Source organism: Plecotus auritus (genome assembly GCF_963455305.1).
Source record: "Plecotus auritus genome assembly, chromosome: 2".
Taxonomy (NCBI): domain Eukaryota; kingdom Metazoa; phylum Chordata; class Mammalia; order Chiroptera; family Vespertilionidae; genus Plecotus; species Plecotus auritus.
The window spans coordinates 65,993,500-66,019,108 of NC_137771.1; the positions used below are offsets into that span (position 1 = coordinate 65,993,500).

The 25,609-nt window shown below is 36.0% G+C and overlaps 1 protein-coding gene across 1 annotated transcript in view; it reads right to left on the reverse strand.

The window, feature by feature from the left end:
• COL24A1 (collagen type XXIV alpha 1 chain) overlaps positions 1 to 25,609 on the reverse strand; it is a gene marked incomplete at both ends in the record, with an annotated part of 318,029 nt that overhangs the window by 33,086 nt on the left and 259,334 nt on the right. Inside the window, 6 exons of the mRNA XM_080655503.1 lie at positions 2,505 to 2,567; positions 3,059 to 3,112; positions 3,205 to 3,312; positions 5,217 to 5,324; positions 19,616 to 19,723; positions 20,851 to 20,904. Of these exons, the coding sequence (XP_080511629.1) occupies positions 2,505 to 2,567; positions 3,059 to 3,112; positions 3,205 to 3,312; positions 5,217 to 5,324; positions 19,616 to 19,723; positions 20,851 to 20,904 (495 nt within the window). The remainder of the gene's footprint in view (positions 1 to 2,504; positions 2,568 to 3,058; positions 3,113 to 3,204; positions 3,313 to 5,216; positions 5,325 to 19,615; positions 19,724 to 20,850; positions 20,905 to 25,609) is intronic.

Here is a 25,609-nt window from a genome sequence, read left to right on the forward strand (position 1 = left end):
TCCATTCCTGGCCTTGGTTGAGGCACATGCAGGAAGCAACCAATTGATGCCTCTCTCTGTCTCTGCCATTCCCTTCCACTCTCTCTAAAAATCAATGGGAAAAATATCCTTGAGTGAGAATTAACAAAAAACACACACAACCACCCCCAAAAAGATTGACTTTAAGTAATCATTTGTAAAGATGATACCCAAGTCTCAAAAATCCACAATCAAATCAAGAGAGATGATTTCTTAACCTAATCAAATATATCCTTCAGATTGGCTTATCGCTGAAAAAAAAAAAAAAAAGGGAAGAAAGCTTTCATCTAATAAATGTGACTATGATCTGACTCTCTGAAATAACAATTTGTTAAAGGACTGGAGAGATAGTCCAGCTGGCATGGCTCATCGGTTGAGCGTCGACCTATGAACAGGAGGGTTGCGGTTGGATTCCCAGTCAGGGCACATGCCCAGGTGGTGGGCCTGCAGGAGGCAGCTGATCAGTGATTCTCTCTCATCATTGATGTTTCTATCTCTCTCTCCCTATCCCTTCCTCTCTGAAAAAAAAAATAAAAAAAGAATGGAGAGATATACATGGACTCTATAAAAAGTAGTCCAAAAGAGCCAAAAACTGTCTGTGTAACTAAATGTGTCCATGAGGTGCTATGGTTGGTACCAGTTAACTACTAAATACATATTTGAAATGGTGGACAATTAATCCAGATTTCCTACTTTAATTAATTAAATTTACTTAATTATCAAGTATTTATTGATTATTGAGCAAGAACTATGCACTAGGCCACTTAATAGCCATTTTACTTATGCAATTAATAAGAAACCTTCTAACATATCATTTGCTTAATCAGTTGTGGATTCAAATTCTGGCTCTTCTACATAAGAGTCTTTGAGCCACAGATTTAGTTTCAGAGACTTAGTTTTCCCACCTGCAAAATGGGGATAATAGCATCTCTCAAAAGATTTTTATGAGGATTAAATGATATAAGGGACACAACTGTACATCAGTATCTAATAGTTTTTGGCTAAATATTAACTTATCAAGACTTTTCACTTGACTCTGTAGTGACTTACCAAATGAATATCCACACTTACAAATTAGCATCTGTGAGCTAGTTACCAGAACTTTAATATTGGTGAGCTGATAAAATTTCTGGAGCTGCAAAGTAATATAAGCTCAGACCTTGGCCTACAGATACCTAGTACTTGGTAAGACTCTGCTTAGGACAGATGCTAGGCAAGCAGCCAACTTCTCTTTGATAACACCAAGAAAGAAGTTAATTATTGAGAACTTAATAAAATTAGAATGAATGGATTTTAATTAGTGGGGAACTTAATACATGTAAGAACTTAGAGCAATATTTGTCATAGAGAAGTCTATCATATATAACTCACTTGTGGATAATCAAGAATTGCACTTTATATAAAAGCACCAACTTTTCATGGTTCTTCAGAAATCATAAAAATAACTAATAAATTTGCACCTGAAGAAATGTTGAGAAGGGTCTTTAAATAAACATTTCCCATGACAACATGGCTCTTTGTATTACTGAAAAGAATTACTGTAAGAGTTAGGGGAGAGGTGCAGAATTTCAAAAATTTGAGTTTTCATTTAATATTCTGCACAAGACAGTGGTTTTCAATTGTAAAGTTCTTCCTCAAGATTCCTTTCTCCTGCATCCAAATCACTTTCCTTCTTCCTCTCTCTGCTCACTCTATCCACCCTTGCCCTAGCAGCTGCTGTAAGTCATACAGGTATTCTACTACTGTCAAACCATTGTTTGGCATTTTATAGCTTTTATTTTTTTTCAGTTTTATACATCATCTCATCAATTAGGAGACTATGGTTAATAAAAATAAAACACAAAACCAAAAAAAAGTAAAAAAACAAAAAACAAAAAAGCCCCAAACCCAAAACAAACCAATAACCAGTAGCTACTAGTGACTTATCTATCCTGTTTATATCCTCTACGGTTTGCAATTCCAGGCACCAAACAGCTAATTTGAGTTTTTCAGACCCTGATCTTTGCAACTCTTTAAGTAATTCCTCACCACTCTCTGGGGACACCCACCCTGGGCTGGGAAAACATAGCTATTGGGAAATATTTTTCAAAGTGTGGTCTGAGGAGCCCTGGTCATAGGCAAGCCCCTCCAGGTGGTGCATGGGGGTGGTCTCTGGTTGTATTACTGCTTATAACATAACACTGCTTTATGTTTTTGTTCCTAGTGTGAGTTAATAAATACATTATCCAGTATTCACATTAATTCTGATAATTATTTTTTTAAAAGTGAGAACTGGAAAGTGTGGGTGGTCTGAGGGGCCTTTTGCTCAAACTAATATATGAACTGAAAAAGGTTGAGAACCTCTGCATGTGCTCTAGTGAGTTTCTATATTAAAAATCATTTTATTAAGTCATTAATTTGGAGTATATTAATTTTAGAGTTCTTAATCCCAATTCCTATAATCAGCGAAGAATCACAATTTCTGGGCAGAATGACTTTATACTTACTCTCTGTCCAATAGGGCCTTTAGGACCTGATATTCCAACAACACCAACATCTCCCTCAGGACCCTGGAAATCCAATAAAAAACAAAAAAATCATGCTTTAGCTTTGTAGAAACATTTTACACATGAAATCATCTTATATCAACATACTCCGAATTGCCTTTAAAAATGGAATGTGATAGTTAATGATGTCTATGCTGAAGTATTTTGGAGGAATCGTACTCAGGTCTGCACTTTACTTTAAAATTAATCAAAAATGGATTGAGAGAGGGAGAGAGAGATGGACAGATAGATAGGTACATGATAAAACAAGTAGAATAAAATGTTAATGGAAAAATGAAGAAGGGACAAAAGCAAATTATTCAATAAAACTGCTGGGAAAATATATAGTTGCATATGTTTTATAATTAGCATATTTAAAACTCAAATATATAACTGTACTAACTGAAATTTGGCAGATTAAAAAATAAAATCTCAAATCAGAGACTAAATATTGGTATTTCAACACCCTTTTTTCTAGATAGCTAGAAGACTAGCAGAAAATTATGCAAGCATACTTTGGGACCTGGGAATCCTTGGAAACCTGTCAAACCTTGAACACCATGTTCTCCCTGCAATATAAAGAGATATGATAATGATTACTGTGCAATCATGTACTAGTCTGTAGAATAAGTGCATGGTAGGTTTCGGAGTTGGTACATACAGGCTGCCCTTTCAGGCCAGGCTCTCCACATGGTCCTTGATCACCTTGGGCTCCTCGGTGACCCCTTTTACCTTGAATTCCAGGTTGACCAGGTAGCCCTTGTTCACCCTATGGACAGGAATAGAAAAGTGATCTTGACTTTAAAACCTAAAAAAATATTAGATTTTAAATGAAACTCAAATACAGGCTTATCCATAGGCATAGAACAAGACACTGGGGAAATCAAATTCTGCATGAACATCCTCCCCACCAATATTTTCCACACAAGTAATATTTGATTATTATAAACAAGAAGTGTAGCAGTGGGGAAAGAGAGTTCCAGAGACTGTAGTCTTAAGTGTGGAAATAGGAGGGAAGGGGATTCCTACAAAAAAAGGAGGATAGTGGGGCTACAGAGAGAATGCTGAGGGCGTGGTCTATGTGGGTGGGGGTGTTTATATGTGATCAAACTTGTATTTTATTTGAATTGTTATTATTTTTCTGTGTTTTCTTTACCATACATAGATTTCAGCTATCTGATACCAGAAATGGAGAAGTCTCCTGAAGTGTGAACAGTGGTTTTTGCCAAGATAACTGTTTAAATTCCATCATTAAGAAATGTCCACTATCTGTTTCCTAAGGTTTCTTTGATATCAATCCTCTTTACCCGCTCAAAGTTCACTTTAAAGACATATGTAATGACAATTATTTTAATTTTAAGTCAGCACTTTTTAAAATATATTTTTATTTTGTTTTTGAAATGAGAGTGGTGATAGCTTTCATACGATTTCTAAAAATAAATTTAGGAATCAGGTGGAGGTTAGAGATAGGTTAATGAAAACATGATGCTTGGTAGACTTTGACCAAAGATTCCTTAAGATTAACAAATTATCATTCACTCTCTTGAGTCAAAGGTATAGGGCAGGGATTTGACAAATATGGGTTCAATTTACTGCAGAATCACACATAATAGGTAGGGGTCTTTCTTATTTTCCTACGTTTAGCATTTGCTCAGCTACACTGAGTTATAGTGGAAACAGATATTTATGGTATAATCATTAACACAGGGTCAAGTTGTAAACAGTAAGCATCTGGCTCATCATTTTCATTTACCAGTATAGGTCAGAATATCCAAAAAGTCTTTAGAAGTGGAACTGTGAATATGGAATTAAGAGGTAAGAATGATGAGGGTGCCAATGTCTTAATCCTAGACTTTTATGAAATAAACTGGATTCAATTCCCAGTCTTGGCTACCTGGTCAACTCTGCATTGAGATATTTCTAAGAGAAGTTTGTTTGGAAAACCTACTGGCATGTGACAATACTCTATGCAGTGAATGTTAATACAAGATTAATTACAGTCACTCTGACTCTAAGAAGTAATCTATAGTCTATATTCATTAATTGGTTGGTTAGGTCCAGACTTAGAGAAACATAAAATATATCTGAGAGCCCTAACCGGTTTGGCTCAGTGGATAGAGCATCGGCCTGCGGACTCAAGGGTTCCAGGTTCGATTCTGGTCAAGGGCATGTACCCTGGTTGCGGGCACATCCTCAGTAGGGGTTGTGCAGGAGGCAGCTGATCGATGTTTCTCTCTCATCGATGTTTCTGGCTCTCTATCCCTCTCCCTTCCTTTCTGTAAAAAAATCAATAAAGAAATATTTAAAAAATATATATATATCTGAGAAAGTATGTATTTGGAAGTAAATAAGATTTTTATGTTTTAGAGAAGAAGGTGGATGACAGAAAGGGAAAACAAACAAACAAAAAAACAACCAAAATGAGTCAAAGAGCATTTTTAAAAGCATTTCCAGTCCTGGATGAATGAGTTGTTTTGGCAAATTACATGCACTGTAGCTATCATGGGAGATGGACATGTCAAGGCCACACACGTTCCTGTCTTCCTAACATTTTTTATTATTAGCCCAATTTTATTAAAAGCTATTACTCTTACCATCCTGTAATGTAGCCAATGAACTCAGGGCCAGTAAGGATGGTCAATATTATTCATCCATCAGAACAAAACAAAGTACCTTTGGGCCTAGGACTCCTGGGCTTCCTGGCAGGCCTGGTGAACCCTTTGCTCCTCGAGGACCTGGAGACCCAGCCAGTCCTGCTCTTCCTGGGCTGCCTCTGATGCCCTAAATAACATAGATAAGAAATGAAAACTGGGGCAGTTCCTTAAAAACCCATCCAGAGGCTTCATAAATGTAGGAGGGGTTGGTCTTATGAAATGCCACTGTTAACATACTGCCCATGTCTGGGAGTCATCCTGGGCTTCTTTCCCAAATAAGTGAAATGTTTAAAAAATGTTTTGGGCCACCAAAAAAATCTCTAATTAATGTAATGGTCTTGGGTTTTTGAAATGAAAACACTGAGGCAGTACAAATTCCACCAGTATCTTCTGACTTAAGTAGCCTATGTGTGAAGTATGTTTGTTGTATTCTAACTTTTTGTATTATACTCTGGTGTACGTGACAAATCTAATAACTGGTTAATATCTCCTTAAAAAGAATATTCTGCCCTGGCTCAGTTGGTTGAGCATCATCCTGTGCAGCAAAAGGTCTCTGGTTTGATTCCCAGTCAGGGCACACACCCAGGTTGCCAGTTTGATTCCTGGTTGGGTGAGTGCGGGAGATAACCAATCAATGTGTTTCTCTCACACTGATGTTTCTCTTTCTGTCTCTCTTTCTCTCCCACCCCTCTCCCTCCCTTCCACTGTCTCTAAAAATCAATGGGGATTTGTATGCATGCATATTAGCATAACCAATGGACCCAGACACTGGGGCACTGGGGGCTTGTCCTGGAGGGTGGGAGTGGCCGGGGAGGGGTTGATGGGGGAAAAAGGAGATATATGCAATACTTTAAATTACAAAAAAGAAATCAATAAAATAAATAAAAAATCAGTGGGGGGAAAACCTCTAGTGAGGATTAACAACAACAAAATATAATATATATCCACATTATTAGACCAAACATTTGGCACAATATTCCTACCTCACAGGAATGTGACAGAAAAGTTAGGAAATTTAAAATGAAATATCTTATCACAAGAGAATTTCTCCACAAAAAAAATGAAAATAAAGTTGCAACTAAAATATGTTTTTGGATGGTTTGTTTGTTAGCCCAGCAAGGAAAGTTGCTTCTTGATTTAATTAGATTGTGCAGCAAAAATAAACTTGCTTAAGATTGCTAGCCTTTTGGTAGAAACTGTTGTTTAAAGTGTTGAGGACATTAGAGCGGCATCAATAGTCAAGTAAAAAACAAACAAACAAAGAAAAAGCTTTTGAGTGGTTTTCTTGCCTCTTGATGAATCCATAGATGTTAGTATAGTAGTCCTGCCTTATCCAAAGGGGACATTCCAAAACCCTGAGTGGATGCCTGAAACATGGATATTACTGAACTGTCTATATGTATACTATGTTTTTTCCTATACATACATGCCTGTAATGAAGTTTAATGTATAAATGAGGCACAGTAAGAGACTAACAATAACTAATAATAAAATTATAACAATATACTATAATAAAAGTTACATGAATGTGGTCTTTCTCAGTATATCTTAGTGTTTATACTGTACTCACTTTTTCTCTTATAGGAAGCACTTTATGACTTCCCTTTAGCACACGTGAATTGCCAGCATCACTATTCTTGTGTTTTGGAGCCATTATTAAGTACAATAAGCGTTATTTGCTCATAAGCACTGCCGTACCCAGCAGTAGATCTGTAGGCTATCTTACAAGGTCTTGAGTATCCTATCCCTGGATGTACTGTAGAAGTAATTGATGCCATGGACAGAGGACATGCATCACATGACAGATTATGCTAGATGATTTTAGGATACTTCAAATAGTCCCACGTCACCTCATTTTAATTTTACTTTCAGGTGATTTATGAGACCATTATTCTCCAACAAGAAAAAAAAGTATTTTTCAGGTGATACAGAGAAAATGGATATTCAGATACTGTTGAACACTCCTGAAGCCCAATAGGTATTTTTAGCTGAGAATAAGGACTTTAGGATTAACTGTATACTAGAAACGTTATTCTAGTTTCAGTGCTATCAGACATTTAATACAACACGATGAATATGCTCTAAGTTTTTTACTGTTCATGTTGGTTTCTTAGAGAGAAATTTGAGGACAGTAGCAGAGTGTTCCGTACAAATTTCCAAACAATGTTTCATACAAGTAGAGAACAAACATTTTTTATTATGGATACACAGATGGATGAGTAATTTTGCTTTCAAGAGAAACAGATGTTAATCCCTAGGCATTCTTTCCAATGTCTTAAAAATGATTTGACTAAAACCCATCAACAAAGGGTATGTCATTCTGAGCAAATTTTAAAAAGTATATAAAATCACAATTATTAATTTTTTCAGAGGTGCTGAAACCAATCAACAATTTACCTAAGTCTTAAAAAAGTTAATAGAATGATAAGAGTATATGATGTCTCATGGCCAGAGATTTTCATTATCCTCAGATATGAGCCAGCCCTAGCAGGTTTGGCTCAGTGGATAGAGTGTTGGCCTGCAGACTGAAAGGTCCCAGGTTCAATTTCAGTCAAGGGCATATGCCTGGGTTGTGAGCTTGATCCCCAGTAGGGGGTGTGTAGGAGGCAGCCAATCAATGATTCTTTCTCATTATTGATGTTTCTATCTCTCTCTCCCTCTCCCTTTCTCTCTGAAATCAATATATATATATTTAAAATTAATTAGAAGAAATATTTTAATATTGCTATTTGCCCTTTCTTTATAATAGAAGTGTCAGAGAGGAAAAAAATTATAAAATGTATGTGAAAAAAATATATAAATTGATTAATAAACAATAACATGATATAACAACAAAAACATGATATAAAAACAACATTGATAAAAACAATAACTGACAAATTGATTAAACTTATTCTAATATACCACATTAAGAGTAAAAACACTTTCATAGTGCTTGACTAATTTTCCTTGTGATGAAGTATTTACAACTTTAATTTTAATGTCACACGCTCTTTGAACTCAAGAAGAAGCAACATATAACTGACCATGCCTGAAAATGGGTTCAGGTAGGAATATTCCTACTCTGTCTAGATTGGCACCAGTGAGAGCTTTATATGTATTGTGCATGCGCGAGTCAAAGTTTATTTTTAAATTGCCAGTGCGCGTCATATGCACCGGCCAGGCAGTTGGTTAGACAGACGGTCAGTCACTTAGCCTTTTATACATATAGATAATTGACATATAGTATTGTGTCAATTTAGATGTATAATGTGTTGGTTTGATACATTTATATTTTGCAATATGATTAATACAGTGCTCTAGCTAATATTTTTATCATGTTATATATTCATTATTTCTTTTTTGTTTTTAGAACACTTAAGATTTGATCTTTGAACATGTTTGAAGTTTATAATGGAATATTGTTGACTATAATTACTGTATTGTGCATTAACTCTCCAGAACTTATTTATCTATAAAGTGTAATTGTGTACCCTTAAACTAGTTTTGAACTCTGAAGAAAAGTGTGCATTTTTGATAAGACTGAAACTGATGGCTATTTAAGGCTTGGATTCCGAGGAAACACACGTGTGGATTAGTACTGACATCAACAACAACATCAGTGATGACAACAGCACTATCAACCACAAGAGCTACTTTTTACTGAGTGTCTTCCATACGTTTGAAACTGTAATGGCAATGTGGTTGAATTGTTTTATTTAATTTCATATCAGTTAAGGAAAGAAGATAGAGTTGCCTTTTACTTTGACTTCCCTGTAGAGAAAAAAAGAAAGAACTTAAGTATAAATCTGCCTTCATTCTGGAAAGATCTGGGAAGGAAAATAGGGCTATGTGCATAAATTTACAGACACAGATTTTGGAACAATGATGACTGGTCTGTGTATTATTGTGAAACATAGCAAAGAGAATGTCTCTGTTATTCTCCAGGCCCCTTGGTTTAGCAGCCTTAATCTCATTAGGACTGAAACAAATACATGAAGAAATAAGTAAGAAAAAAATGGTTTATTATAGGCAACAATAGAAATCCACAGTTGAGAGAATTAGCAAAGGAAGACTATCTTAAAAATTGTGTTGAGTGAGACAATAAATATTTGATGTTAATTTGATTGATTTTTCAGCAAATTAACATCAAAAATCAATTTATCATTTATTTTTTTAATGATAAATTTAAAATGACATTGAATTTCAAATTAGGTAATATTTTTCTTTAAAATACTACCCTTAAAATTACTAGGATAAGTTTTTTTTCCTTTCCCACCTGCCAAGCATCATGTTGATATATTTACTGTGTAAGAATATAGTAATTAAAAAATTATTTTACTTTCTATAATACAAAAAAATAACTATGATGCCCTGATGTTTTCTTTTACATTATTGGACAACATATATACTGTATTTTTTGTTAAGCCAGCAAACCAATGAGTTATAAAAATAATACTTTGCTTCCTTTACTCCAAGCTATTAAAAACACTTCTGTTTAAGTAGGAATTTCTCATTTTATTTGTTTTACTAAATATATCCATCTTAGGAAAGAATTGGCTGTTTAAAATATGTGGGATGGTAATTATTAGTTGATTATATGGGAGGCTACATTTTATTTAAATAATGTAGCATTCATACATTTTCCTACAGTGCTAATCATAAGTAATGTGGCTGAATGCTAGAAATAAGATTTATGAATGAGCTGTGTACTAAAGTTAGGAGGTAACTTTAATTTTGAGTCTCTAAACATATTAAAGCTTATGGAACTCAGAGCAGGGTTGAGCCAAGTCTTAAGGCTGTGAAGACAGGTCTGCTTGACTTAGGTCCATTCCCAAGAGTATACAAACAAACTGTTGTTCAGCTTTAATGAATACTGGCATTTCAACATTGTATTACATCACAGGGTGCCAATGGCACTATAATATTGGACAAAATTAGTATATCATAAGAAATCTCCTTTACCCGGGTCTCAACTCATAATCACAGGACTAATAGGGACTGAAAGAGGCTATTTTATCTATATTTAGCTTATACATGTCTAGGCTCACAGCACTATGAAAAATTAAATGTCCATATTTTATTTCAAACATAACAAATCTATCTCTATACGATCTTATTTGATCCTCTGATAATCCTGTGACTATGCCAAACTTCCTGACTGCAGGTTTTTTCATCTTCGTTCCTTCCTATAGTATGTTCTTCCTTTATTCTTTATATACCTGGCTTAACCTTACCTTTAGTCCTCAGCTGAAGTGTAACCTTCTCAGTAAGGCCTCCATAGTCTGTTTCATCCATATAAAAACCTTACTTATTTCATTCATAGCACTTACCACAATTCAGAATTAATGAATTTCTTTATTTATAGGCTACTAACCAATTATTTGGTTGATCTATATTCAATTGTAATTTTTTTTTGGGGGGGGGGTCAAAAATAGTCAAATGTCAGCAATTTCTTGCTGTTCCATGTATATTCCATGAATTCACTTCTTTGCCCATGAATTCACTTCTTTGTTCACTGCTCTATTCCCTAACTCTTGGCTCAGATTAAGTACTACATAAATATTTATTGAATTAATAAATGTTAGCTTAATCACCAATATTTAATATTATTAAAAGATGATGATTCAATAAATCCATGCAGTGTACTAAGCATTTCACAAACAATATTTTCATTTGATTCTAAAAACCATACCAATACGTATTATACTCATTTTATGGATGACGTTTAAGATGTTAAGAAGCTAACACATCTTAATTTTAAACTCAGGTCTCCAAAATCAAACTTATGCAAAGAACATTCATTCCTCAAATATTTATTGAGCTTCTTCTATGGATCTGTCATTGTGCTATGTGCTAGAGATACAGAGAAAACACAATCTCACTTCTACAGGAGTTTACTAGAACAATCTCTTGGGGGAAGAAAGACATGAAGATAAGGAAGAAAAACCTTATTATCCAGGCTCTGACAGAAGCAGTGTACAGAGTGTGCGGAAGTTCAGAGCATGCATGCTTAACTCTGAGTGCAGGGTCAGGGGAAAGCACCTGAAAGTAGCAGTTCCATTTAGTCCTGGAAGATCAAAAAGTTGTTCATCCTAAAGTTAGAGGGCAAGGTGGATGAGCTTTCCAAGCAGAGGAAATAAAATGTATGAACAAAAACATGGAAGAGAGGGAAATACACAGAATTTGGGGGATGTCTTAGTAATTAAGCATACAGTCTTGAAGGAGTCTAGCATAGTGGTTAAGAACACACGCTTTGAATCTAGATGGCTTGATATTGAATACTGGCTCTATTATTTGTTGTCTGTGTGACCTTAGGCAAGCTATTTATATCTCTGAATCTAAGCTTCCTTTTCTCTAAACTGGAGATAATGGGTTTTCCTACTTCATGAAGTTTTTGTGAGTATTAAGTAACTTCATGCATATTTAACAAGTAGAATACCACCTGACACATAATAAGCACTTAATAACTGTTTGCAGAAATGCACAGCACACGTGAGGAGAAAGGTAGAATGTAAGACTGGATATATAAACAGAGACCAGATTATGAAAGAACAACATTCCACAAAGAGTATGAACTTGATAGGATTATTGCGAGTTATTGAAGATTCAAGTAGGAAAGTTAATTCTTTAGCAAGTCTTTCATTTTGTTGCTAGTAAGCAGCCAAATACACTGAGCTTTGGCTGTTCTGGAAGTTTCTAATGAGCGGAAAATAAGCCAAAGGAGCAGCAGTAGAAGAGGGAGAAAGTAGTAATCAGGATAAGGCATAACTGATCATCAATCTCTTAGTAATCAAGAGTTGAAAGGATTTGCTGAATGCAGGTATGTTTCTTTCTTCAAAATACTGGGAAGAAATAAATGTATCTTCGTAGAAACAGAAATTTCTTTAGTGTGACTAGCTCATGGACCAAGAAGGCACAGCCCAGATGGGTGGCAGGGCTGCTGGTGTTTCTAATAGAAGCTCCCACGGTGGTCCTGCTACTCTGTGCTTGGATTATGAGTGGGCTGATGAAGTGTGTGTTTCCTTCTTATACTGGACACTATCCACAAGTGGAAAACTCAAAACATTCAATGTTCTTTTGGGACAAGCATCTTGTTTGAGACAACACTTGAGCCTGTATTCACCTGACAAACTGCAAAGTCAAGATTGAAAGGCCTTGATTTGTCCTAAATCAAGTTGTTCATTTTGTTTCTTTCCCTTCTTCCCAATAACCAATTTTATTAGTTGTAGCAATAATAATAAAAAAGACTTGTAAGCCTTCATTTTGATGACAAATGGATTTATGATCTTTGCAAAGAAAAGTTGTTTTCCTTTTTCATAAATGATTGAGGCACTGTGCTTGTACAGAAGTCCAACTCAATGAAAACAGCATGTAGATTCATTTACTACAGATGTGCTCAGTTGACTAGTCTCAAAACTCATTTCTACAGAAGGAAATTCACACAGGCAACTGTGAACCTCCCCAACACTGGCTTTCAGTGAGTCACGTGACCTTGAAAAAAAAAAACCACATTGAAACTGCAGAGTGAATATGCCAGGAATTCTTTAACTCCTTGGCCACATTAAAAACATCAAAAAACCCTCAACAAAATAAAACAAAATGAAAAAACCAAAGAACATTGTTTAGGAAAATCAGGCAGTTGCATAATGCTAGAAATCCCTGAATAAATATTTTTCTCAGTGGAAAAATTTAGCCGTCTTTAAAGGTAAGCCAAAAGACACCACAATGCCATGATTGGGGGCGGCGGCGGGGGGGGGGGGGGGGGGGCGGAGACCAATGGAAAGATGTTCTTATCCTTTATTGAAAATATTCCAGGGAATTTGCTAATATTTAGAAACTCTATTACTCTCTGAAATAGTTTCTCTATCAACATAGTGGGGTTTAGAAGTAATTATCTTAGAAATCATATTCCCTGATGACCAGTTTAGCTATTGCTACCTAATTTCATTGGACAGACATTCTCATTATACTTTCACAGCAAATATTCTACAGGGAGCAGAGACATCAGTAGAAAATATTTCCATAGTCATCAATACCAAAGTAAACTTCAGGATTAAAAGGAGAACTCCTCAAGGAAAAATTACTTTGTTTTGAAGAATATAAAACACTTAAGTACTTAATGACATCCTGTTATCCTATATATGCATGTAAAATTTCTCTAATTTAATTCTTACAAAAAGCTAAAAAGATGATTTATGATCTGATAAATCATTGCTTACTAATTGCAATACCAGACAGCATTCAACTTCATGGCCATGAGAGGTACTCAATATTATTGTAATTCATTCCAATTTCTTTCATCATAAAATTCAATGAGTTTTTGTACTAGCCATATGTAAAGGGACATGTGTTTCAGAATCTGATTTCTAAAAATAATCCCCAACTAGAAGGAGAATAACTTAAGAAATGGAGATAGAATATACAGGTTTGTTGTCTTACCAATTCACACTCAGTCTTCTTTCCTTTGATAATGTCTTCAGCCTCTCCATTTCCACTAGGTACTTTTAGCATTTAAATAGGGCTGAGGTTCTCTCATTTAAAAATACGTTCAACTTGGTATTTCAGTTTTTTCTTTAGTTATGGCCCTACTTTCTCCTTCAGAACCAAATTTTTCCACTGAATTTTCTGAGTATCTTGATTCTCTCCTTGGTCTCTCCTGAAGCACCCCAATCCTGTTTCTACCCTCACTCATCAACCAAATGGTTGTTTGCTAAAGTTATGAATGACCTCCATATACTAAAACACAATGGTTATAATTTCATCTTACTAGCTTTCGATATTACTCAAGGTTCTTCCTTGCACACACCAGAAACCAGCCCTATATAATTTAAGCATAAATTTACTGAAAAGATAACAAGTAGCTCATATAATCACTGGTAAACCTGGAAAAGCAGGTTTGAAAAATGGGTAGAATTAAAGGGAGACGAGGCAGTCCAAATTTGGACACTGCAGTGTGCGCCAGCCCTGGGCACTGAATGCTACTGATGTTACTGCCATTGCCCACAGAGCAGAATCTCCATTTTTACTGCTTCTATGTATCACCAACTCCCCCAAATGAAAGCCTAGGTATATAGAACTGATTGGTTATACTTAGATCCTGGGCCTACATCCTTGTTTCAAGGAGGGACTGGAAAGTGAGAGTCTGAATTAAAAAAAAAAGTTTTTATTGATTTTATAGAGATGGGAAGGGAAAGATACATAGAAACATCAATGATCGGCTGCCTCCAACTGGGGTTGGAGCCCACAACCCAGGCATGTGCCCTGACCATGTTCTGGAATTAAACCAGTAACATCTTAGTTCATGGGCTAACACTCAACTGCTGAGCCACCCTGGCTGGGCAGAAATTTTTGACTTCTGTAGTAGAAGCTAGTCTCCCACCAAGACTAAAAAAGTGTAAACATAAAAATTTCTAAACATAAAAATGGGCTTAAAATGCTGAGTAGTCAAAATGAAACCAAAATTTATTTTAAAAATGTCCAACCAACTCTCTCAGGATTATTAAATATAATTGATTACTTTCTCCTTCTTGGACTATTGTTTTTTAAGTTTTCATGACATTATATTCTTTTTCTCCTATCTATTATGATCACTCCATCTCAGTTTCCTTTGTAGTCTCCTCTTCCTCCTTTACCTGACTTCTAAATGATAGAATTCCTCACAGCTTGAGTCTGGACTTTCTTTCCATTGTTTACGTTATATTTGTGTTTGTTTGTTTTTTCATTTGCTCCCCTAATCTGCTCACTGCCCCTATCTCTGTCTCACCATTTGTTCTGGGAATCTGACCTTCATGGACTGCCTCACCTGGGTTCTCTTGTCCTCTGAATTCCAAGTAGGGTTGGCCAATGGGATGTACCATTAGGATATGGAAAAGTGGGAGAGAGAGGTAATATATTGATTTCTCCCATTGCCTCCCAGTTTTGCTATTCTGCCAGTGGCTGGATTACTTTCAACTATGGCTCCTGTAAGGTGCCCCCTTTCCAACAACTCCACATGACTCTTGACTTGACATTATTTATTCCCTTTAACCTTTCAGGTATAAGGGTGATAACCACTTCCTACTGGTGATAGTCTCTAAGTTCCCCAAACGTTCTTTACTGGCAGTCTTAACCCTGTCTACATTTCTCTAAATAGTCTCTTCAAAATTCCAATTGAGTGTTCCACATAATTCCTTACAGGACTCTGATTGGAGCATTTTTCTATGTTGATGAATCTCAAATTAATATTTGACCTCCTCTCTAAGCTCTAGCCTAGAATACTTAATTACCAACTTATCTCCACTTGAATATCATAACCTTACACATAAGATTTGGGCCTCCTTCAGTCTTGGCTTTTTTAGTGACAAGTATTACAGTGCACTGAGTTAGAAACTTTCAAAAGTTAAAAATATGGAAGTTATCCTTGACACCTCCTCCCCTTACCTCTTATAATCAAATATCAAGTCCTGTTAAAGCTACCTCCTAAATAATACCTAAATCCATCCACTTCTTTCCATTTCCACTTCACAAGTGTAGTCTAAGCCATGAACATATGCAGCCTGGAATACTGCAATAAACAGTCTTCTTACTATCTCCTGCATCTAACCTTTCTCCCTTCCAACCCATTTGGCATACTGGAGCCATAGGGAATCCTTTAAAAATGTAAAATTGGATGATGTCGCTCCTAAGCTTAAACCTCAATGGGTTCTTACTGTCTTTAAATAATATCCTTTGTTCAATATCCTTAATATGACCTTCAATATCCACCATAATGTGTCCCTTGTATACCTGATCAGAATCAAACTCTCTCTATAACTTACCAAACTTTAGCCCCTAATTGGTCTTATTATGGTTCTTCAAACACAATGTTCTTCCTAGCTTTGTATATGCTGTTTTATCTACCTAGAATGTTTCTTTCCTGCTCCCCAACACAATGATTATTCCTAATTTTCTAACTCTTACTTATTATTCAGTGTCATCTCTCCTTGCCTCCTCCCTCATATAACACTACTTTACACAATTGTAAATTATGTAAGGTATAATTGACATAAAGTAAGTTGAAATAAAGAATCCACCTGTGGCCCTGACCTAACTCAGTTGCTTAGAGCATCATCCTGATGTGCCAAAGTTGCCAGTTTGATTCCCAATCAGGGCACATACAAAAAAACAACCAATGAATGCATAAATAAGTGGAACAACAAATCGATGTTTCTCTCTCTCTCAAATCAATTTAAAAAGAACACACCTGTGAAATCATTATCACAAGCAAGGTAACATAATCACCCTCCCAAAGTGTTCCATATCCCTTTGTAAGCCATCCTTCCCATGCCTCCCAACGTGCACTCCCATCTCCAGGAAAACACTAATTTGCTTTTGGTCACTACAGATGAGTTTATAATTCCTACAATTTGTGTAAGTAGATTCACACAGTATGTGCCCCTTTTTGTCTGCTCTTTAAAGAAAACTCAGTATATCTATATTGAGATTGATTCATGTGGTAGCATGTATCAATAGCTCATTCTTTTTATTGCAGACTAACATTTATTTATACATGTGTACCACAATTTGTTTAGCAATTCATCTTTTGATGGATATTTGGGTTGCTTCCAGTTTGGGGTGATTACAAAGAAAGCTGCTATGAATATTCATGTGCGAGTTTTTGTGTGGACATAAGCTCTCATTTCTATTGGCTAGGAGTTAAATGGCTGGGTCATATGATAGTTATATGCTTAATGTTTTAAGATACTGCCAACATATAGGACAATTGACATCTTTTTTTTTAAAATACATTTTATTGATTTTTTTTTTTTTTTTTACAGAGAGGAAAGGAGAGGGATAGAGAGTTAGAAACATCGATGAGAGAGAAACATCGATCAGCTCCCTCCTACATACCCCCCACTGGGGATGTGCCCGCAAGCAAGGCACATGCCCTTGACCAGAATCGAACCTGGGATCCTCCAGTCCACAGGCTGACGCTCTATCCACTGAGCCAAACCAGTTAGGGCACAATTGACATCTTAATAGTATTGAGTCTTCTGACCCATTAACATGGAATACATATCACTTATTTAGGTCTTTTTTAATTTCTGTCAGCAATGTTATATAGTTTTTAGTATACAGGTTTGCACATTGTGTGTGTGGTTCAGATTATGCCATTTTAATGCTATTTTAAGAAATGCTCTTTAAATGTCAATTTCTGATTGTTCATTGTTAGTATATATTGTCAGTATACAGAAATACAATTCAGTTTTGTATATTCATTGCATCTTAGTAACCTTCCTAAATTTACGTATTAATTATTTTGTTTTGTGCTTTATTTTTTTTAGATTTGAGCTCCTTTTAAGACTGAGATATCAAATGAAAGTCCTTTTTTAACCCAACTGATGTTAATAATATCTTATACAATAAAACCATAATATGCAAATCGACCAAATGTTCCACCGGTCGCTATGACACACACTGACCACCAGGGGGCAGACATTCAATGCAGGAGCTGCCCCTGGTCTGGGTTGGCGAGCGGGCAGTGCCAGGCTGCCAGCCAAGTTGGGTGCCAGCAGGGGCCCCCCAATTGCCCTGCCGGTCGCCCCACAGATCAGCCCTGATCGCTGGCCAGGCCTAGGGACCCCACCCTATATATTGGGAACAGTCTCTTAGATTTAAAAATTAAAACCTGGCAAGGCTACTCTAACACTGAAGAGAGGATGATGCAGCAATGACATGCATGGACTCTGGCTTGCACATTTTGTGGTCAGCCCAGATTCTGACACTTATAACTGTGTGACAAAGCCAATTATTTAACTTCTCTCTGCTTCAATTTTTCCACCCATAAGATGGGGAAAATGGTACTACTGCCTCAGAAGGATCATGTTATGTACTACTTTTTATAATCAGGGCAAAAAAATGTAGCTGCCCACAACTACTTAACTTCTTTCTGCTTCAGCTTTTCCAACCATAAGATGGGGAAAATGGTACTACTGCCTCAGAAGGATCATGTTGTATACTACTTTTAATAATCAGGGCAAAAAAATGTAGCTGCCCATACAATAGCAAGATGCCTTTCACCTGTATGAAAAGTATGGTCACTGATGCATGCAGCGTCCCGAATTGCGAGAGGGATGTCTGACTGCCGGTTTAGGCCCAACATCCCCGGAGGGGTCCTGGATCATGAGAGGGCTCTGGCCAGACTGAGGGACCACCCCTTGCTCCCGTGCATGAATTTCGTACACCAGGCCTCTAGAAGTCTTTAAGGTAACTACTTTAATTAAGAACATTAGTCTGGCCGTCAAAGTTTTCTAGGGCTTAACCTGATGATGCTCTGATGTTCTGACATATTGCCCCTAACTAAATAGAAACCATGTTAAGACTCTTTTTTAATAACATTCACCTTTTCAGATAGAATCTGAGCAGATATTTATTTCTAAAATAAAATTAAGTTGGTTACATCATAGTTCCATAGTTGTTGTTTTTTAAACAATGAGATAATTCATTATAGTAAATGAAGACTATTAATTTGGGTTTAGGTTTAGGTAGAGCATGATGCTACATTTGATAAACAACTAGGATTAATTGATTATTTAAGAAGAGGAAAACAGATAAACATGTACAAATAACAGAAATGTACATGGGTAAATTTTACTTGGTTCTTGAAAATATGTGGTTAATGGCCCTGGCTGGGTGGCTCAGTTGGTTGGAGCATTGTCCTGGAAACCAAAAGGTTGAGGATTTGATTGCTGGTCAGGGCACATACTTAGGTTGCATATTCCATGTCTCCTGGGGGCACATACAGGAGGCAACCAATCAATGTCTCTCTCTCTCTCTCTCTCTCTCTCTCTCTCTGTCTCAAATCAATAAAAACATATCATCAGATGAAAACAACAAATATTTTTATTATGATGACATGAGGGAAGGAAAGAAGAGAAATGGCTAAATGAAGATAAAATATGATTTTTAAATTTCTGATAAAATAAGATAGAACTTTTATAGAAAAATAAGAGAGAATCTATGTCATTGCATCACCAGATATATAGAGAAAAAATATTCACACATTTTTTTTGTCAAGTAAAATACTGACAAAAGTAAAGGAAAAATAATTTTTGGCAGAACCTACCTTGAGGTACTGCCAAGGCTTAAATGTTCCAAAGATGGCTTTGATGAACTCAAAACATAGCCAGTTTGGATAGCCCCTAAAACTGCTTCTTTATGGTCCTTATTTACAAGATTTTATATGTGTAAATGGCATAAATGAAAAATATGTGTTATTCAATATAAAATATCCAAGCGAATGTACCCATTGACACTCTCTGGAAATCATAAACACAATTCCAAAATAAGTATTTAAGAAATGATTAGCTTAATTTGAGCCAATGTCAAAGCTAAGAAAGATAGCCAAAATATCTATGGTCTAGCAAGGAGACACTATACATAAAGAATGAAAAGCAAAGAAATATTCAATCTACTTACAGGAAGTCCCTGTTTTCCTGGTAGTCCCACTTTTCCAGGGTTTCCTGAAATGCCATCTGTTCCTTGGTATCCTTGCAGGCCCTTTGGCCCAGGTAGGCCTGGAAACCCCTTGGTAATTAAAAATGACTTGGATTATAGAGAGGTACTATACAGGTGATTTAATAACAAATTATATTTATGGGTGGGGGGAGTGTTTACATTTTTAATACCCTGTCCAGAATAAATTTTCCTATTTCTTGGATGCCTTAATAGTTTACTATTTGTTTTCAAAAGATCAGGCCACTGTCTTTAAGTTCCCTAAACAAAAATGCCAAGCTGTTCAGCAATTTACTGTGAATCCTTTTCAGTTGTAGTGTAATTCTCTGATATTTCTCATTGTGTAGCTCAGGCTTTACCCAGCTGTGAAGAAAAGGTCAGCTATGTGCACCTATCCGCTTAAGATATAGGCTGCCATTCACCATTTACAAAACCTCCTATTGTATTATTTTCCAAAGGAACAAATTATGGCTCTTTTTGTTGCCACTTTGAATTAGGTAAGTATATGACTGAATCTGAACAATTTGTTTCTACTCTTGGGCAATTGGATTTTATCTGTACGAATCGCTTACCTGAACATGTTACGATTTATGTTTATTTTCTACTTTTTTGAACCAACACAGGTCACACCCAAAGCAGGTGGCTGGGAAAGACCAGCAGAAAATCTTTGCTAATAAGTCAGTCAACACATATTTGCCTGGTCAGAGGAGGAAACTGGTGGCTAAGATAAAATTAATTTTTGTTCTGTGATGAAAGACTTTGTTTTTCCCTCCCTAAGACTTTTTGTTCTTTTACCAGGAACACAAGAGGTTGAGTGCTTTAATTAAAATCCAGCTCATGTCTTTCTATTCACACTTGACGATTTCTGACCTTTGTCACCAGTCACTTAGTCATGACTACAATTTCCCTGTTTTTTAGTGGTTCACCATCAGAGAGTAGCATGAGTCCACAGAGAGGGCTCCGTAGCACTGAAAATAGCATCCTTCAGTTACAGAGACTTACATTTAAACAGCAAGCTTGGTTTTGAGCGAATGGTCATATTTTGTTTCCTCTGTGTGCCTGCAGGGTCTTAAATTTTTTCTTGAAGAAAATCTGATTTATCCAACACTTGTCATTATTGGCCTCAGACTTTTCTGCTTGCTAAAGTTGCCAATTCTATTAAAAAAAAGCAAGAAAGATGCCAAAGGCTGGCTACTTACAGGAATCCCAGGTTTTCCAGAAGCACCAGGAGCTCCTTTTTTCCCCACAGGGCCCTAAAAATGTAAATCACAGTTGTTAAGTGATTGCAATAAATTTAATTAAACTTGGAAGCATAGAAAAGAACCCTGAGAGCTGGATGCTACACTACAGCAAGTACTGCCACCAGCTAGCTATATATCACTTGGACTGCCATTTAAATGACCTGGGAGAGACCAGGTCTTCAACCTTAACGGGGAGAATTTGACCAGATCATCTATCAATTTTCATTTAGCTACAAATTCATAGTTTAAAAATTTAAATCTTAAATCTAAGAAGGAACTGAATGGATTATTTAACAAATAACTTTCAGGCAGGGCCTTTGTCTCTTTATTGAAAATGGCTAAGTACTTAGTTAATTCAGCAGTAAACATTTTTTGAGCATTTTGCACCAGGGACTCTGTTATGTGCTGGGAATGCAAAGTAAAGTCTCTGATCACCAAGCCCTGACAGTGTAGTAACAGACATGACCCAATCAGCCTAAAATGTGCTATCTAGAAGCATAGAGAACATACTTGTGAATTAAAGAACTGATATTTATTTTCACGGAACTCTTTGTTTTTCCATGTGTGAGATGTTTTAAATCCTAATTGATTCAGCAGCAACTGGTCTGCCAGGATCCTTAGAAACATTACCCTTGCAAATTATGACATTATTCTGATGATATCCTAAAATTATTTGAAAAAGAAAAATGTGGAATAGAGTGACCTAGTTCATAAATAATAAAAAAGAGCCTATGATCATCACCACAAATATTTCTCAGAAGTCATCAAAACTTCTCACAAACAGGATAATTCCACCAAAATGGGATGTTATTCAACTCTGAAGATAAATTATGCCAAAGATTCAATTTGATAACAATAAGAAAATAAGAAAAAAGATTACATTTTCTGAAAATGAGCTTGAACATTTTAAGAAGAAGTAGTATATCTAGTCACAGAGAAAAAGAGCATTTTATATGAGATAAAAATCTAACTTTTTTAGAATTTGATAATGGGGAAATATATACATCAAGGGTTCTACTTCAAACTTTGAAACTATTTTACTTGTCTTAAAAAGTCACTAATGTGAAGTTTTTGTAAGGGTAAGAAAACAAAAAAATGTGATAGTTGGTGACCTGGGTTTAGTTGACGTTTCTGGAACATATGATCCCTATGATATATATGCGACAACACATATATTTCAGAACACAATAAAGACTTTAAATATTGAAAAAATTCTGATTTCAGTTATCTTAAATAGCACTGATTTGGGACCTGGAGAGTATTATGCTAAGTGAAATAAGCCAGTCAAAGAAAGACAAGTATCACATGATCTCACTCATATGTGGAAAGTGGGGAGTGGGTGGGTGGGAGAGAAGAGATCAATCAAAGAACTTATATGCATACTAGAGGCCCCATGCATGAAATTTGTGCAAGGGGCTCGGCCCTCGCAGCCCCAGCTTCATCTGGAAGGTCGTCTGGAAGGTTGTCTGGATGGTCGTTCCACTGTTCGGCTGTTTGGTCAATTTGCATATTATGCTTTTATTATTATAGATTATTATAGATATGCATAACCCATGGACACATACAATAGGGTGGTGAAGGCCTGAGGTAGGGGGGATTGCTAGGGGTGGGCTACAAGGGGTCAATGGGGGGGAAAAAGGACATATGTAACACTTTCAATAATAAAAATAAAAAAAGTAGTATATGAGGCATGATTATATTAAAATATGTTAGCCGGTGTGTTTTTTTTACTTTATACTTGTTAATATATTTCTTTTTTTATGCAAAGAGAGAGATTTGTTCTAGATTTATGATTTTCAAAATAGACTTTCCCTAGCTTATGAATTTCAAAATAGTCCTCTCATAGTCATGGCAGGTTATAGCTAGTGAAGAATACATTTTTTCCCTTTTTTAAAAATTTTTTATTTTTTTGATTAAGGTGTTACATATGTGTCCTTATCCCCTCATTGCTCCCCACCCACTCCCATTCAAGCCCTCACCCCCCTGGTGTCTCTGTCCATTGGTTATGCTTATATATATGCATACAAGTCCTTTGGTTGATCTCTCCCCCTTACCCCCACCCTCCCCTACTTTTCCTCTAAGGTTTGAGCATCTGATCGATGCTTCTCTGTCTCTGGATCTGTTTTTGTTCATCAGTTTATGTTGTTCATTATAATCCACAAATGAGTGAGATCATGTAATATTCATCTTTCTCTGACTTATTTCACTTAGCATAATGCTCTCCAGCTCCATCCATGTTATTCAAATGGTAGGAATTTCTTCCTTTTTACAGCAGCGTAGTATTCCATTTTGTAGATGTACCACAGTTTTCCAATCTACTCATCTGCTGATGGGCATTTAGGCTGTTTCCAAATCTTAGCTATTGTAAATTGTGCTGCTATGAACATAGGGGTGCACATATCCTTTCTGATTGGTGTTTCTAGTTTCTTGGGATACCTTCCTTTTGTTAAGTTGTATGAGTTCCCTGTAAATGTTGGAGATTAAACCCTTATTGGGGATAGCATTGGCAAATACAGTGGGCTTTCTTGTTATTTTGTGAATGATTTCTTTTGCTGTGCAGAAGCTTTTTATTTAGATATAGTCCCATTTGTTTATTTTCTCTTTAGTTTCCATTGCCCTAGGAGCAGTATCGGTGAAGATATTTCTTCGGCATATGTCTGAGATTTCTCTGCCTGTGGATTCCTCTAATATTTTTATGGTTTCCCATCTTACATTTAAGTCCTTTATCCATTTTGAGTTTATTTTTGTGTATGGTGTAAGTTGGTGGTCTAGTTTCATTTTTTTGCACGTATCTGTCCAATTTTCCCAATACCATTTATGTGATTTGTCCAGTGGTGTCAGTGAGGTATTAAAGTCCCCTACTATGATTGTATTGCTATTGATCTCTCCCTTGATATCTTCCAGAAGTTGTTTTATGTATTTGCGTGCTCCTGTATTGGGTGCATACATGTTTACCAGAGTTATATCCTCTTGTTGAATTGCTCCCTTTAAGGAATGCATTTTTTAAATACAAGAGCCTGATATTTAATTATTAAAAATCTATCTCTATTAAAATCCAAAATTATAAAGGATTCAAGTTATAAAATTGATGCCATAAAGAATAGATTTAGAAGAATTATATTAATGCAACAGAGGATTTTTCCTACCTAAGGGGATATAAGATCTTCAAGTTGGAAAAAGATAAGAAGAGAAGCAAGACTATTAAATACTGACAGGTATTTCTCTAAGAAGAACCCTTCATTTCACTCTGCCCTTTAAGACTCACGGTGGGTAGAAGCAATAATATCCCTGATAAGTCTGGGGATTTGGGCACAGAGATGATGGCCAGAGAGATGAATGTCCTCATTGAGAGTCCACATAAGGTGCACTGAACATCCTCATATAGAGTCCACCTAAGCAATAGAGTAGACATTTCTGCATGAGAGGTCCAGGCCAATGGGCTTTAGAGGGTCTGAGTCCTGAAAGCACCCAGCTTGGTGTGGGAGCAGCAGAATGTTGTTTCAGTGTGGCCAAGAACACATGCATATTCTCCTTAGAAGCCCATCTAAGGAGACTTTGCACCTGAGACAAGACAAAAGCTGTACGTGCTAACATGCCTCAAAGAACGTCTGCCAGGAGGGCCAAGGTACATGCCAATATGGTAGGACAATGGCAACTGGGAGCCAAAAGGATGATGTGAGTTTCAGGGGATTCTAGTGTAAACAGATGATGACTGAAGATCAAGGTCACCTTCTATTCCTCTTCCTCACCATTGCCACCCAGAGTGTACCTGCAAACTTGACAAGAGAGTGAGTGGGGAAAACTGTAAATCAAATGCAGGAAATTTGAGTGTATGGAGTTAAAGGCTGTCAGCTCACTAGGTTTCTACCAATTAGGTTTTTAACACTAGGTAGGATAGGCATTCAGTACAATTGACAAGTTCTAATACAAGGAACATAAAGTTAATACTTTTAGTATACCTAAATTTGTGGTATAAGGTACAGATATGCTACACATGTTTGTGAGTGTTTTATTCCAAACATTCAAATAAAATAAATCAAAGAGATTCACATATCATCACAAACTGATTACATTTTGGGATGACCATTATGTTGGGGATTATTTCAGGAGAGTTAAATATTGTGTACTAAAATCTACATATATGGGTCTGTCATCATGAAAACTAGAATGTTATTCAGACTTGGATGAGCAACAGGAAGCAGCTTCCAATAGAATAACACTAAAGTAAGACTAAAAATATTACTTTTAAAATGTATTTTCCTACTTGTAATAGGACAATTGTGGCAAAATATCACCATTTAACACAAGTGTTTAACAAATAACAGGACATAGTTTCTACTCTTTTTATATGTTCAATTTAGGAAAGATTTCTTTATTATAATCATTGTCACCATAACTAAAGGAAGAGGTCAGCTAGAAAAACCACAGTCTTAAAATGGTTTAAATACACAAAGATCAACTAAGTATAGAACATTGGCACTTTTTTTAAAAATTGTGCATTTAAAAAAATCTCAAAGTTGAAATTGCTGGATAGTCTTATGACTAAATTAAGAGCCAACCATTACTAAACATTAATCCTGCACAGAGGTGGTCTGTTCAGTAAGAAATTACAGATTGGGCCAAAGGCAAAAAAAAAAATGTTGTCATATAAGGTGTTAGTAGATGATTAATTGAGTTGGTATCATTAGGAGGAAAAATAAGTCACTCTTCAATCCCC